The 14,928-nt window shown below is 38.5% G+C and overlaps 1 protein-coding gene across 2 annotated transcripts in view; it reads right to left on the bottom strand.

Moving 5' to 3' along the window:
- The window catches only part of PAN3 (poly(A) specific ribonuclease subunit PAN3), a 68,973-nt gene that overhangs the window by 13,578 nt on the left and 40,467 nt on the right, over positions 1 to 14,928 (bottom strand). For both annotated transcript variants that reach the window (XM_060770887.2, XM_060770888.2), the window contains 7 exons: positions 13,931 to 14,035; positions 12,251 to 12,308; positions 10,049 to 10,210; positions 9,640 to 9,756; positions 9,446 to 9,547; positions 1,950 to 2,115; positions 1,032 to 1,119 (listed from right to left, as the gene is read on the bottom strand). In XM_060770887.2, coding sequence (XP_060626870.2) covers positions 1,032 to 1,119; positions 1,950 to 2,115; positions 9,446 to 9,547; positions 9,640 to 9,756; positions 10,049 to 10,210; positions 12,251 to 12,308; positions 13,931 to 14,035 — 798 coding nt within the window. The remainder of the gene's footprint in view (positions 1 to 1,031; positions 1,120 to 1,949; positions 2,116 to 9,445; positions 9,548 to 9,639; positions 9,757 to 10,048; positions 10,211 to 12,250; positions 12,309 to 13,930; positions 14,036 to 14,928) is intronic.

Here is a 14,928-nt window from a genome sequence, read left to right as displayed (position 1 = left end):
TTTTAAAACAAGAATTAGCTTGTTAAACTAAATGCTTCAGAGAAATAACTGGCCCCGTTTTCAAACAATTCCTAAAACCAAACATCAAAAACATGCATTCCAACATACACGTACATACATACCCCCTCACCTGTCTGCCAACAGGTTTCGCAAATGAAGGGGAAAACATGCAGTTTTGCTGTAAAGTACAATACATGTTTTGTTAGTTTCCAACAATTGGAAACTAGTTGATTGGATGGTGGGATGTTCCCTCAGTAGCAGAAAATGAGTGAGAAACTCCAACAGATTTTCTGGCAAACCTGCATGCTCGCTGCCCTTCTGAGAAATGGCTAACAGATTAACCATTTCCAAGACAACAAGATAGTGGCTATCTTATCCCACATAATGGGTTGAGCGAGAGAAAAAGTGTGCTCAGAAAGGGATTTCCCTGTGCTCTAGATCACTGAAGCCTCTTCTGGAAACCTGGACCCTTCTGAAAAGAGTGAGCTGTGACACAACAGGGGTGCTGAGAAACAAGACACAGACACTTGAGAAATTGGCAAAGTTCCTCCCACTTGACTCATGAAAGGGTTTTGCCTCATCTTTGTAGTTCCCAATCTCAACTGTGCTACTGTTCAGCTCATCCGATTGAACATAAGTTTGCCAAATCCAAGAGATATTCTCGGAAGGCTTGGGGGCTGCTAGGGAAGGAGAGAAAATGAAAATCAACTTTTGTGCCTCCTACTTCACCTGTTTTGTTCTTAATGCAGCCCAGAGATATTTTTCTTCCTGTCAATTTGAACTACAATAAGGTCTAGCAGCCCCTTATTTATTCTTGTTCTTCCCAAATAACACAGGTGGGGAAAGAAAAACCCATGCCTCTCATACAACCTCAAGGACTCCCTAGCATTCGAAGACAAGTAGTTTTAAAGGGGGGGGGGGGGGAGAGAAGACTTCAAAAAATAGTTCAAATACAGTTTTCTTCAAGATAATCAATGATTAATATGAAATAAATTAATATAGTGTAAAGAGAGAGATTGCTGCTCTCTTACCTGATACTGAGCCATTAGGGCCAGGGGATTGGTTTGGCTGTTATCAAATGTTAACACGTCAAAGACTCCAACACAGTTCACCCGCAATCTGAAAGACAGAAACATTAAAATCTTCTCTGTTCCTGCTCAACTCACTGTGTAACACCCAGAGCTACATTACAGATATTAATGGCAAGTGTTTATCAAATTGTGAGGATGTACACACACGCACACTCTCACACAATCTTTGCTGCAATGCTTTTAAGTTGAATGGAGAATATTCACAAACACAAGCAACAGTGTATATACAGTAGATTCTCAATTAACCAGAACTCTCAAACAACTAGCAAAATCAAAGTAGTAATACTTTAAACAAAATTAAAATCAAATCAAATTTTATAATACAGTAAATCTGTGGTACATTAACTTAAATTTGTCTTTATTTGTCTTTCTTTGATTTTAATTACTGTATTTCGATATGAATATTAAGTCAATATAAAGTTTATTGTACAGCGTGGGGTATAGTATTAGGCCTATTTTCAATAATAACTCTGAAGCTAAAGAAATGATCACAGCCTTGCAGTCCCTTTTCAGCTCAAGTTAATGTTCAAGCTAGTACTAGATTTTTGTCATTATCATCACTAGCACTACCAGCACTGGATTTAGATTTCTCCAAAAGATGGGACTTAGCATATGCCACTGTACTATAATAAAATAATACAATTCAAACAGAAAAAAGACCAAAAACTGAAACAGAAACAAATTAAAAGATAACTTTAAAACAATTTAAGATGACATTACTAAGTGAAGTACAGCAAACAGTTGCTAACAAACAACTAATCTTTAATGGCTGTCCTAAGTCAAATTATGAAATACCACTCTAAACCTCCACAACAAATATGCCTTGGCTGCCAGTAATATAATGCCAAAATATGCTACCTTGTTTTGCCAGTTACCAGAATCTTTGTGGGGTCCATCACCCGACATGCCAATCCTGCTGTATGAATGGTCCGCAATGCAGAGCTGAGCTGCACAATGTAGGCCCAGATCAGAGACTCTGGCAACAACCCAGCATGTTGCCGTGGCAGAGGTCCATCATGCTGACCTGTTAGCAGAATTAAGAGAGGAAATTAAATCTAGACTTTGAAGTTTAAACACATTTGTTAATACTTTTTTTTTTAAAAAAAAGGCTAGTTAAACAAAAGCTTAAGTTAATATTATTTCACTGCAAATCTAAAACAGCTGCGATAAGAATAACTTTCCAACTGAATATAAAAGGTGAATTTATTGTTATAGTCAATAACAGTACAACCAATAATAATTTATCCCTTGAAAAAATACGGATACCACTTACCACAATTTACACGTATTTTTAAGTGCAAGGTCATTTTAAAGTTAACACACATTATAAAAATATGGCATTTTAATAGACTAAATGAGGCTTTGATATCTCTTCCTTTAGCATAACCAATATATAGAAAACTAACTGCCAAAGGCGTTGCAATGGCCACTTCTTTGGCAGTGGATTGAATACACAGGCAGTTCCCGAGTTACAAACATCTGACTTATAGATTACTCATAGTTATGAACAGGGGTGAGACAATAGTGAGAGAAATCTACAACAAGGGGGAAATTCACTGCTGAAAAAGTTATCATGGGAAAAGGTGTCTCAACTGAAGCTTTATCACCAAGCCATTTTTTTTCAAACTCCAATGATCAAAGGGACAGAAAATGAGGTGAAATATTCTGAACAGGTGCACAGAAAGCAAAACAAACATCACAGGCATGTTAACTCCTGGTGTTACACTTAAAATATGTACCTGTTCCGACATACAAGTTCAACTTAAGAATAAATCTACAGAACCTATCTTATTTGTAACTTAGGAACCACCTGTATATTGTCTGTTTCCCAATGTGTTACAAACATATGAGTCAACTTATCTGGAAAGCTGCACATTTTTCTTCCTACTGCCTTTGCTTCATTTGCCAAAAACATTTTAGAGCTTTGCAACGAAATTGTCTTTACTGAGACAATTATTCAGTTCAGGCAATATATGCAAAACTGACAAACTTAATACATTATAGCTATCATTAACTTTAGTATTTACAAGATTTTTCAAGAATAAGGTTAATACAAAAAGCGCTCTGGAGGGAAGGGCTAACATTTGGGAGTCTCTTCATTAACAGAACTAAGAATGAAGCTGATTACAATCAATCCTCTCTCTATTTTCATGGAAGTAATGGGCAGAGGACACCCACAAACATGGAGATGTTTATATTATCACAAACATGGTCTGGAAGATGAATGTAGCAATATTCTCACAAAGGATCTCTTTCTACAAACAGCTCCCCCAGGTTTAAAAAACATTTGGACAGAAGGATTAATGCAAGAGCTAATAAACAGAAGTTAACTTATAGTGCAAACATTATAGTAGATAGTAGAGGATGATTTGCACAACAGTTTATTAACAGTTTTTACTTCTGTGCATAGTTAAAAATGCTTTTTCTCATAATTATAATAAATTTGAAAACAATGTATAATCAGTCCTCCACATTCGCTGGGCTCAGGGGCACAAGACCCCCATTAAAGTGAATAAACGATGTGCTATTTTTATTGTGTTTCTTGTCTATTTATCTATATATATAAATCTGTTAAGTTGGTTCAACCGGACAGCAAAACTCCACAACCCCCCAACGAAACTTAACCAAAATTCCCATGCCCATAACACAACCCACAAGGTACAAACATATCTACTCAAAATGAAGAACAATACAACAACACACTCACAAAACGGCAAAACAACAAAACTCAAAAAACCCCCAACGAAACTTAACCAAAATTCCCATGCCCATAACACAACCCACAAGGTACAAACATATCTACTCAAAATGAAAAACAATACAACAACACACTCACAAAACGGCAAAACAACAAAACTCAAAAAAACCCCAACGAAACTTAACCAAAATTCCCATGCCCATAACACAACCCACAAGGTACAAACATATCTACTCAAAATGAAAAACAACACAACAACACACTCACAAAACGGCAAAACAACAAAACTCAAAAACCCCCCAACGAAACTTAACCAAAATTCCCATGCCCATAACACAACCCACAAGGTACAAACATATCTACTCAAAATGAAAAACAATACAACAACACACTCACAAAACGGCAAAACAACAAAACTCAAAAAAACCCCAACGAAGCTTAACCAAAATTCCCATGCCCATAACAAAACCCACAAGGTACAAACATATCTACTCAAAATGAAAAACAACACAACAACACACTCACAATACGGCAAAACAACTGAGCATGCGCATTGGCGCCCAGCCGCAAGTTCCCTGGGCGCGCACACAGCCTTCCGGCCAACGTTCCCTCTGCGGAAGCCATGCCCACTCCAAGCCCCGCCGCGCCGCTTCTCGCACACACACACACCCTGCCGCACGCACACACACAACCCCACGCTCCATCACTCCCCCCGCCGCCGCACACACACACGCAACCCCACGCTCCATCACTCCCCCCGCCGCCACACACACACATGCAACCCCACTCCCCCCGCCGCCGCGCACACACATGCAACCCCACGCTCCATCACTCCCCCCGCCACTGCACACACATACACAACCCCATGCTCCATCACTCCCCCCGCTGCCGCACACACACACACACACAACCCCACGCTCCATCACTCCCCTGCCCCAATCTTACCTCCTTTTACTTCACACCACCTCCAAACCCCACCCCGCCCCTTCCTGCCCTGCCAAAATCCAGGAAAGACAGGAATGAAGGAAAGAAGGAAGAAAGAGAAAGGGAGGTAAAGAAAAAGGGGGAAGGAAGGAAAGTTAGAGAAAGAAGGAAGAAGAAAAGGAAATAAAAGGAAAGATGGAAGGAAAGAAAAGAGAGACAGCAGAAAGAAAAAGGGGGAAGGAAGGAAAGAGGTAGAGAAGGAAGAAATGAGAGACAGAGGGAGGGAAAGAAAAAGGGGGAAGGAAGGAAGGAGTGAAGAAAAAAGGGAATGAAGGAAGGAAAGAGGGAGTGAAGGAAGGGGGAAGATGTAGAGAAAGAGGGAGAGAAGGAGAGAAGGAAAGAGAGAAGGAAGAAATGAGAGACAGAGGGAGGGAAAGAAAAACAGGGAAGGAAGGAAGGAGAGAAGGAAAGAAAAAAGGGAATGAAGGAAGGAAAGAGGGAGTGAAGGAAGGGGGAAGATGTAGAGAAAGAGGGAGGGAAGGAAAGAAGGAAAGAGAGAAGGAAGAAAAGAGACCATAAGAGAAAGAAAAAGGGAGGACGAAGGAAAGAGATAGAGAAGGAAGAGGAGAAGGAAAGATGGGAGAGAAGGAAGGAAGGAGGGAAAGAAGGAGAGAAAGAGGGAAGCAACACGTGGCGGAGAAAGGTTGTTATTTCTATGATTATTATGATGCTATTCTTCCTATGAGACCCTTTTAGGGGGAATGGGAGAGGTGTCAGGTCCCAGAGGCAATGCATTGCATTATTGTTATTGTTATGATGGTGGTGAAATAAAAGGAAATAAAAAGTGAAAGAAGGAAGCAAACAGGGAGGGAAGAAAGACAAAGGATGAAAGGGGGAGGGAATGAAGGAAAGAGAGAAGGATGAAACCAAGTAGTGAAAGAAGGAAAGAAAGAAAGAGGTAGAGAAGGAAGAAAGGAGAGAAAGGGGGAGGAAAAGGGGGAAGGAATAGGAATATGAACCTCTCTTTCATAATAGTCCAGATATCTACCTCAACTTTGATAAGTTTTACTATAGGCCACAGCAACGCATGGCAGGGCACAGCTAGTATTGTATAAATCTCAATATTTGGGATTTTTTATCTGAGAGAACACCTCACTAGGACTTTCTAGGTCCTTCCAACAGAAAATGAGAGTGGAATTTGAGAAAACATTTTAATGAATTCCTTGAATAATTAAATGTGCCATAGTCAAAACCTAAAATGTGGAGGTCTAATTGCACAGAGGTTATTTCTGGGGAAAAGGTCAGTTTGGCTGTATTGAGTATTTCCATGAGTTTGTTTTTTAAAAAAAGGATAGTCTTGGAGGAAAAAATGTGGTAGTTCCCAAGAAACATTCTTTCAAGTTTTCAAGTTGTCTGTACTATAGGGAGAAAAGAGAATCATGGCACATGCAGCCTACTGTGGCACAGCTTGCAGACAAATCTACAGGATGTATATTTAGAAATATACTTCAAAGCCATCAGCAGCAGTGACTGGAGACACTGTTTGCTCCCATCCCATCATAAGGCAAGCGCAGCATCTTGCAGCAGGTTTCCAAGCCTCTTTCTTTTAGTATTTTGGAGCTGACTGATGAGCATTTTCTTCTGCTGCTTCTGAGATAAGGCTATGTGTCTCAGAGTAACATTACCTCAAATTACATCATTTTGTACAGAATTCCAGATAATGTTGTACTAGCATGAAATAAAGGCAGTCAATTATCAGTATTCACAATTCTGAATATAACGGTCATGTCCTGCTAATAAACAGCAAAATAGTTATAGGCTCCACAATAGGCTGGGCAAACTAAGACCCGTGGGCTGGATAGGTTCCCTTCCACCCTCCTCTCAAATCCTCCTCTCCACATGAAGACGCAGCGAGACACCACATCCTCTTGCAGAGAGGAGGGCCCTATAAGGACATGCAGCTGCCCAGGGCTCTCCCAAGAGCCCTGGGCAGCCATGTGTCGAATCCTCCTCTCTGCAGGAGGAGGGCTCTGCTGAGAGGAGGGCCCCTCCCCTCCTAGGCCCTTGGGCTCTCTCTGGTCCAGCACTTTGCTCTCGGCAGGAGCACGCAGCGTCCTTTTGTCAAGAGGAGGTCCTGCTCAGTCATACACCCTCCTCTGTGGGCCACAATGTACTCCTACAAAGAGCCCCCCCTGGGCAACTGTGTGTCAAATCCTCCTCTCTGCTGAAAGGCAGGGCCCCAACCCCCTCCCTCCCCACCCAGCCTGGCCCAGCCTGTGACCTCACTTCCCCCTGGCCCAGCCTGCAATGTGGCCAGAGGGCAAAAGAGTTTTCCCATGCATGCTCTACAATCTATCTAACACTTTATTTCTTATGTCCTTCCTTTTTTACTTCTTTTCCTCATTCTCTTCCAAGTCACACACATTTTACAAAAATGTACTGAGACAATGGTGAAAATGTTAAATTCCTTAGAAGTGTGTAGCACAATGAGTATTTCATAAAATTCTACTTATGTGTGATGTGCATGCTAGCTACTCTTTATGTGAATGGTCAATTACATTGTCTTTTAATGGTAATTATTTGTATTTCTGCTCTTGCCTATAGCTGAAGAAAAATACAAGAAAAACTGTAAAATTTTTGGATCTTTTGATCTCACAACCTAGATTATTCATAGCCCTAAATTTGTAAGGCCGCAGCATGTCTATTAATAGGAGCATGTTTCACAGGTCTCTCATTCCCAAGGTTGCCATAAGCCAAAGACAATTTGATGGCAGATGACAGCAATGTTCTCCTTTCTTTAGTATGGTTATGGCTGCTTCATTTAAAGAAAAACAAAACTATTAATTAGGACAGCAAGAACTCCACTGGGTTTCTTTTGTGCTCACATAGCAATACTACTGAAATACAGCTTTTGCTGAGCATATGTCAAATTGGTTTTTTCTTTAAACCCAAAATTTATTATATGCCCCTAAAAAGAAACACAGATAAGTAAGAAAGAATTCTGTTCGAGAATGAAACAGTTTACAGGTGTTCAGGTACAGAAATAAACCAAACTTGCTATGCCTTGATTCATCTCTTCAAATAAAACTTTATACTACATCCTTGACAATTCAGATATATTAACAAATGACATAGTAAAACAAAAACAACTAACCACACTGTGACAGTACAACACATCTATAAACAGCCATATTGCCAAATCTGTCTTCTTCCAACTGGCAATTATCAATTTTACTTAGAAGAATCAAAAGTTAAATCTGACATCCTTGAACATAGTATATGCACTACACGAATAAAATGCTTCTTCTTAAAATATGACAATGAGCTGCTAAATGCCAATTACAGAATGCAAGCAGTGGCAAATACACGGCACAGTATATTTTAAAAAGAAAGTGAAAGATTTTTGTATCCCTAAGCGTCATCCTTAGTTCAAAAAATATTACTGGAATTTTTGTCTATATTTTAGCATTGCAACAATACTGCTTGGTATTGTCTAATTGCAAGCTATTTAAGTACAGTAGTAACATTTTTTTTACTTTGGCTAAATTTGTTTTCTCTGCCTTGATCTCTTACTGAAAGAGGAATAAAAAGGAAAAGGCATTTATTTGGTCTTTTCCTTTTTAAAGAATCAGAAGCAAAGAAATAGAAGGACTGGAAAGAGAAAAAAGTAGATGAAATAATATAAAGGAAAATTGTTTAAGACAAGAGACAATTTTTAGTATTCGTATCACTGATGTTTAAATCTGTATATTTGTGGACTTTTAAACTGTATTGAAATTATTTTAATGTCAGCCACTTTGAGTCTCCTTTGGGGAGAGAAAAAGCAGGGTATAAATAAATATTAAATATGTTAGATCTAGCAATATAAGCACTGTGAAGGGCGAAATCACTGGGCACATCTAATTGGCATGGGAGGACAAAAAAACCTGAGAAGAGTCAATGGATAATAAATAATGGGCAGCAGGACATTCCTGACTTAGAAGCTAGTACATGAGGGATAGTGCTGATTGGTCTTCTGTAAAACCCTGAGGATTTTTCATTCATATCTTACTTTTACATCAGTATGCTATAAATAATGTGACAACAAAAATACCAATATAACTGACCTTCCATATCCATGGATTCTGTATCTGCAGATTCAACAGTTAAAATATTCCACTGTTCCCACCTCCCAAAAGGAAATCTTGGTTTTGGCATGTCTAATAAGAGGCACCATTTTTACTATGTAATTGGATACTATGGGACTTGAGTGTTCATGGATTCTGGTATCCAAGGGGTGTTGTGGAAACAAACCCCTGAAGACACCAAGGGCCCATTGTGTCTCTACTTTTACCGCACACTCAGTGCTATGTTTTCATATACACTGGGCTATGCAATACAAAATCTAACATGGAAAAGAGTAGTTTCTTACATACATACCGAATGCTGAGAAATTACCATACAAGCATATAATACACACAGCAATAAAAAAAGACCAGGAGAAATACTACAGAAAAATGCAGAAAAGGTATTTGGACTCAAAAAGATTTAGATGAGTATACTAGATACTTTTTTAAGATGAGTATTTCTTTAAAAGAGTATACTAGATACTCATCTAAAATTGGACATTTTCATTAACACAAACATTACTTTCACTCCATATATTATAAAACAAACTATTTGAGACGAACAGACATCATTGCTCATTTTGCTCTACTGAAAAAGGGTCACGGGTCTCATTTGCTGGCCTTACCCCACTTCCTTTTCGTGAAATAGGCATCAGCACTAGGATCATTGAAGTGTCTGCTCATCATAGTCTCTCCTCCAGCATGGAAGTCGTATGCAAACACAAGAGCTTTTCAAAAAGAGTCCGAGGTGAGAATTAGGTATGCAATTGATGCAAATCTTCCAATAAAATTGGTTAAAATCTTAAAATGATAAACTTACAATGCTCTCCAAATGCTTTAGTGGTGAATACTTCCCGCAATGTTACAATATTTGAGTGTTGGATTTTTTTCCACATATCAACCAACACCATGCACTTTGTGTTAACAAGACGAAAACCTGAGGACATGAAGAAAAATACACTTTGAGAATTCTCATTCTTCCAACTGAATTTCCACATTAGTTTCAAAATACTGAGCTGCCACCAACAGAGAGACACCAAAACAAATGTATTTATTTGTACATAACAAACTCCATGGATTGTTAATTGGGCCAAATTTATATTCCTTAATTTAAACAAATTGTTTGAAATCCAATTTGTGATTGATACACAGAAAAGAACAAATGTTTTAGACTTAAGAACTGGTAGCACTGAAATTTTTAAAAGATGACAACTTAGCATTTCCCTCACCATGTATCCTCCGAAGGCAATATGGCAGATCATCTTTGCTATTTACAGCTTTGTAGCATGATGTTATATACCCAAAGTTGCTTGTTTTCTGTATCCGATTGGGTGGTGGCAGTGGTTCTAAAGGGAAAAGGCTGTGGTAGCTGTCAACTTCTGTTGGGACAGCTAAACCGATTTACAGAAATATATTAGACACTACTTAAAATTAGGAAGAAAGCAGTTATAATAGATAGATAAGATCAATCAGACACCAAAACAAACACAGTGTTTAGACTGGAAGACTTAAAGTCACATCTTTTTGATGACACCAATGAAAATCATATAAAAAGCTTCCTTGTAATACATACATTTCTCATAGGAAAGACAGGTGTTCCACATTAGAAACAAACGTATTAGTGCAAATGCCTAAGATTCAAATTATCTATTGGATAGAGTTGGCACAAAAAGGAGTACTTGATCATAGTTAATTGTGAAGAGAGAACTTTAGCACAAGAGCCATAAACACCAAAGTTCAGATATAGCTGAAATTATCATAGGATATTTGAGCAAGTTTTTATTGTGCTGTGTCTTCTGAATTAGTTGTACTTATTCTACTTATTGACTTGTAGATCCCTGATGTACTGAACCAGAACAACAGAGACCTGAAAGAACCTTTTTTGTGGAGACTCAATACAACTGGATCTTTCCTCCCTGTCCTGCCCCACCTTCCACTGGCATTATGTCATACCTGTTGCCTCTTCCCACTCTTTCAACAAAAGACTGAGAATATGAAGAAGACACCCACCACAATTGCCATTTCAGTGTTTAGCTTCTTGTTCTAAATGTCTCAGTGACCTTAGGAACCTAAGTATTTCAGGAAGGTTAAAGATGGCCACTTGGGGCAGTTTTGCAGAACAGGGAAGAGGCCCACCTCCAACCGAAATTTATTTATTATTTGACTGATTGGCAACCTTTTCCATTATGTACTTGGATCAAGAATAAGATTTAAAGTTGCACTTCAATGGCAAACAGATTTTTTACTGAATTATAAAGATTCAACAGGCATATTCTTTGCCACAGAGAAAAATACAATTCCAACCTTCAAAAATCTGAAGAACATGGTGGCTAAAAAACAAAAAATGTAATTTTGCTCTTAAACCTGAGAGGTGTCTTAGTTGTGCTACATGTGATACTGAGTGGGTTTTTTAAAACATTCAACTCTTGCAAACAGAGTTGCAATTCAGAGAAAGCCATTTCTGGTGCAAATGCTTTGATGTTTTTTGTTTTGACCCTTCCTGTTTTCCACTCCATTTCTGAAACTGGCCTAAGCTATGCTACATAGAGGACATCATAGTCCAATGTCCTGCTACAGACATGGAGATGGTATGGTTTGTACCCAATAAAGTTATGGTAAGAACTTGTCTGCTCACTGACTTATTTTTTTTTTTTAAGTTTCAAGTTATTTTACTTACTGGAAAAAACTGCTGTATCTCAGAAATATCCTCTTGATTAGCATTTGAGCTTTTAAACATACTGCTCAGACATACTGTCCTAAATAATCAGCCAATTAATTGGAAAGTTCTGCAGATGATTTGAGGACCATCTAGATTACATTGACATGCAGTTTTGTATGTTAAGTACACAGCAACAGTATCCTTTCCACAACTTTGTGCCATTTATGCTAACTCCTATGAAACCCTGAGGCAGCATTTTGAATTAACCAATGTTAACACAGTTGCTGTGTGGCTTAATAATCTTGGATCCACACAATTAAATGCCTCACATTCTGACCTCAAAATCCACCACATGGGTATAACCTAAGAAACTGTGTAAATACATAGAGACTATATGCAGGGCTGTAAAAGCAGTATTTAATAAATAGCAACACTCCTGGGCTAGAAGCCAAACACATTGTAGATAATCTAATTTTGTACCATTAGTGAAATCAAACACTTCAAAGAGCTAAGATACAAGAAGAATACAAAGTCTGGATCACATACTACAAAGACATAAAGGAAAAAGGAAGGCAAGAGTTAGTGACAAACAAAATAATACAATCCTTACTACAAAGAAGAAATATTAGATAGATTCCAATTTAACACTTGACCTCACATATACATTTTTTCTTTTCATTATGCTTTTAATTTTCTTACAATTATAAAGCTGAAAGCAAGCAAAATAAAACTTCAAAAATGCAATTTAAATTTGGAGTGATAGTTTACTTACCAGGCATATCTGCTTGATCTATCTGAGCCATTGTAATTAAATGTCTGTTGATCAGCTCCTATAATGAACATAATTTTCATTTTTACAAACAGACTTATGAAAATCTAGCTTGCTTTATTAAAATACTCTTCTACAGCAAGTCATGACAGCAGTTTTGCAAAAAGCCCTCAGATTATCAAGCAGAAGCACATCTAAAGGTAGCCTTGTCTAAGGAATATATTTCTCAGGATATAGTTGGAAGAGCAGACTTAAATAGATCCCATAAATACGGTCAACTCTTCTGTGTCTAGGGTGGCTTCCTGATGAATTATTCCTACTAAACAATTCTGCAATTAATTAGATCTAGTATTTAACTTGCTTTGAAACCACATACAATGGCCTATGTATGCGCTCTGTTCCTCTTGTACTAGATCTTCTGAGTAAAGGAATAATGAGGACTTCCCAGATGTTTTCATTCCCCATAATCCCCTGCTACTGGAAACCTTGCATGGGGAAAATGGGAAGTGAAGTCTCACACAGCTGGAAAACCAGTCTTCCCAGCCTCAAAGTAACTCTATTTGCAAGATTATGCTATACTTTTTGCATTTTCCTGATTTTTATTAAACATGGCAGAGTACAATGAAGATAAAAACTCCTTCACAGTTGCTTTGCTCAATGTGGGTTTTACTGGCTTTTCTTGTAATCCTGCTACAATGCATTTATTTCACAACAAAACAGCTTTTAAAATGTCACTTGGCAGGAAAGTTCACAAAAACATAGAGTAATCACATGCTACCACTGTGTCATTGGGGCAGCAGACTTGCTAGACATTTAATGGTGGAGATATGCAGTCCATGATGAACCCATTGAGAATACTGGTTTTGCATAGACTTCTGCCATAAGGTGGCTGTATAAAAACCATTCAGGGTGAATAATGGCAGAAGGACTTTGCAACCAAAATGCCACTGATAATTTACATCCAAACCATCTGTATTCAAATTCAGCCAGTTACTTCAGTGACCTGACTGATACCTACATAATATGCTGGCCAGCCTGGCATCGGGGTACAACAGCAAAACCTGAAAACAACCCCAAGCCAATACTGTCCTTCATCCAAAATGCCAGCTACAACTACCTGGGCACCACAGCATTGCCTGTTGATAGATTGCATGTTTGCTGCTGCTGTTCCTACCTGACTCAAGGAAAGGACGGGATAAAACACCATAGGAGAGAGGGAAGGAACTGAGGGTTCTGCTAAACCTGACCGCAGCACTTCAGTTGTGATGCGCACTCCCAAATTGTACTAATTCCTGTACATTCCAACATGTTCCTTCTCAAATATGCTACCCTATAAAGAACACATAATAAATAAGCATACTAAGGCATACATGGTATTATAACACAGTTTTAAGATATGATATGCTTAACCGTGCAATCCTACAACACTTCCAATGAAATAAGCAAACCATTTGGACTTCCCTGGTAAGTGTGTGTCAGATTGCAATCTAAGACAATAACAGACTATTTCAAACTCAATCGTTTATGTTGTAGCATACTTGTTTTACTTATTAACTTTCTCAGTAACTGGAATTATTTTTGACAATGCAATGTTGTACACAACTTTTGCACTGTTTAAGTACAAAAGCAGTACAAATATTTTAAGAATAACATTAAGTTATATTATTATCTTTAAAAACCTACTTGTCTGAGTTCATCTGCCATGAAGAAGGAAGGTGCATTAGCTTTTGGCTGCATGTAAGCAACATGAGGTGCAGTTGGAGGATAAATGTGATAACTTGGGAATACCTATGAGGAAAAAAAAAGACACAAGCTATTTCGCAAATTGGATATTTAGAACAGTGTCAAATTTTTCTGGTGTAACACCAAAAAGACATATCTAATAGCAAATACAAGGTTTCTTAAACTTTTTCCACTTGTGATCCCCTTCCATTTGAGAAATTTTTCATGACCCTAGATATATAAGTATATAAAATAGGTATAAAATGTAAACATTTACTAATAAATCAGCATTTGCAAAACTTGATAAGCAGGCTGATTTCCCCCTTTTATGACGTACAGAGGAAGCATTTTCTGCAAAATCCACTGCTACACTGCATATTGTTGCTAACATATTTGTGTAATGTCTAAAACAGCCAGTAGGTGGTGATTCAGAAACCTTTTAGTAAAGGTAAAGGTTTCCCCTGACATTAAGCCTAGTCCTGTCTGACTCTGGGGGGTGGTGCTCATCTCCGTTTCTAAGCCAAAGAGCCGGCATTGTCTGTAGACGCCTCCAAGGTCATGTGGCCAAAATAACCGCATGGAGCACCATTACCTTCCCGCAGAAGCAGTACCTATGGATCTACTCACATTTGCATGTTTTCGAATTGCTAGGTTGGCAAACGCTGGGCCTAACAGCAGGAGCTCACCCCACTCCCAAGATTCAGACTGCCAACCTTTCAGTCAACAAGTTTAGCAGCTCAGCAGTTTAAACCGCTGCAGCACCAGAGGGCCCAGAAACCTTTTACTGTTGCCAAATGTTCTGCAACCTCAACATTGAACTAAGCAGGCCCCATTTGGGGTCAGGACCCACAGTTTAGGAAGCAGTGATCTAATACTGAAAAGGTGGTATGTTTGTATCATTCTGGGATGGTGGCTACTAGTAAATGCAAATGTAAGAAGAATCCTGTTGGATCAGATAT

The sequence above is a fragment of the Anolis sagrei genome, chromosome 3, assembly GCF_037176765.1.
Source record: "Anolis sagrei isolate rAnoSag1 chromosome 3, rAnoSag1.mat, whole genome shotgun sequence".
Classification (NCBI taxonomy): Eukaryota; Metazoa; Chordata; class Lepidosauria; order Squamata; family Dactyloidae; genus Anolis; species Anolis sagrei.
This window is presented reverse-complemented; position numbering and strand designations above follow the sequence as displayed.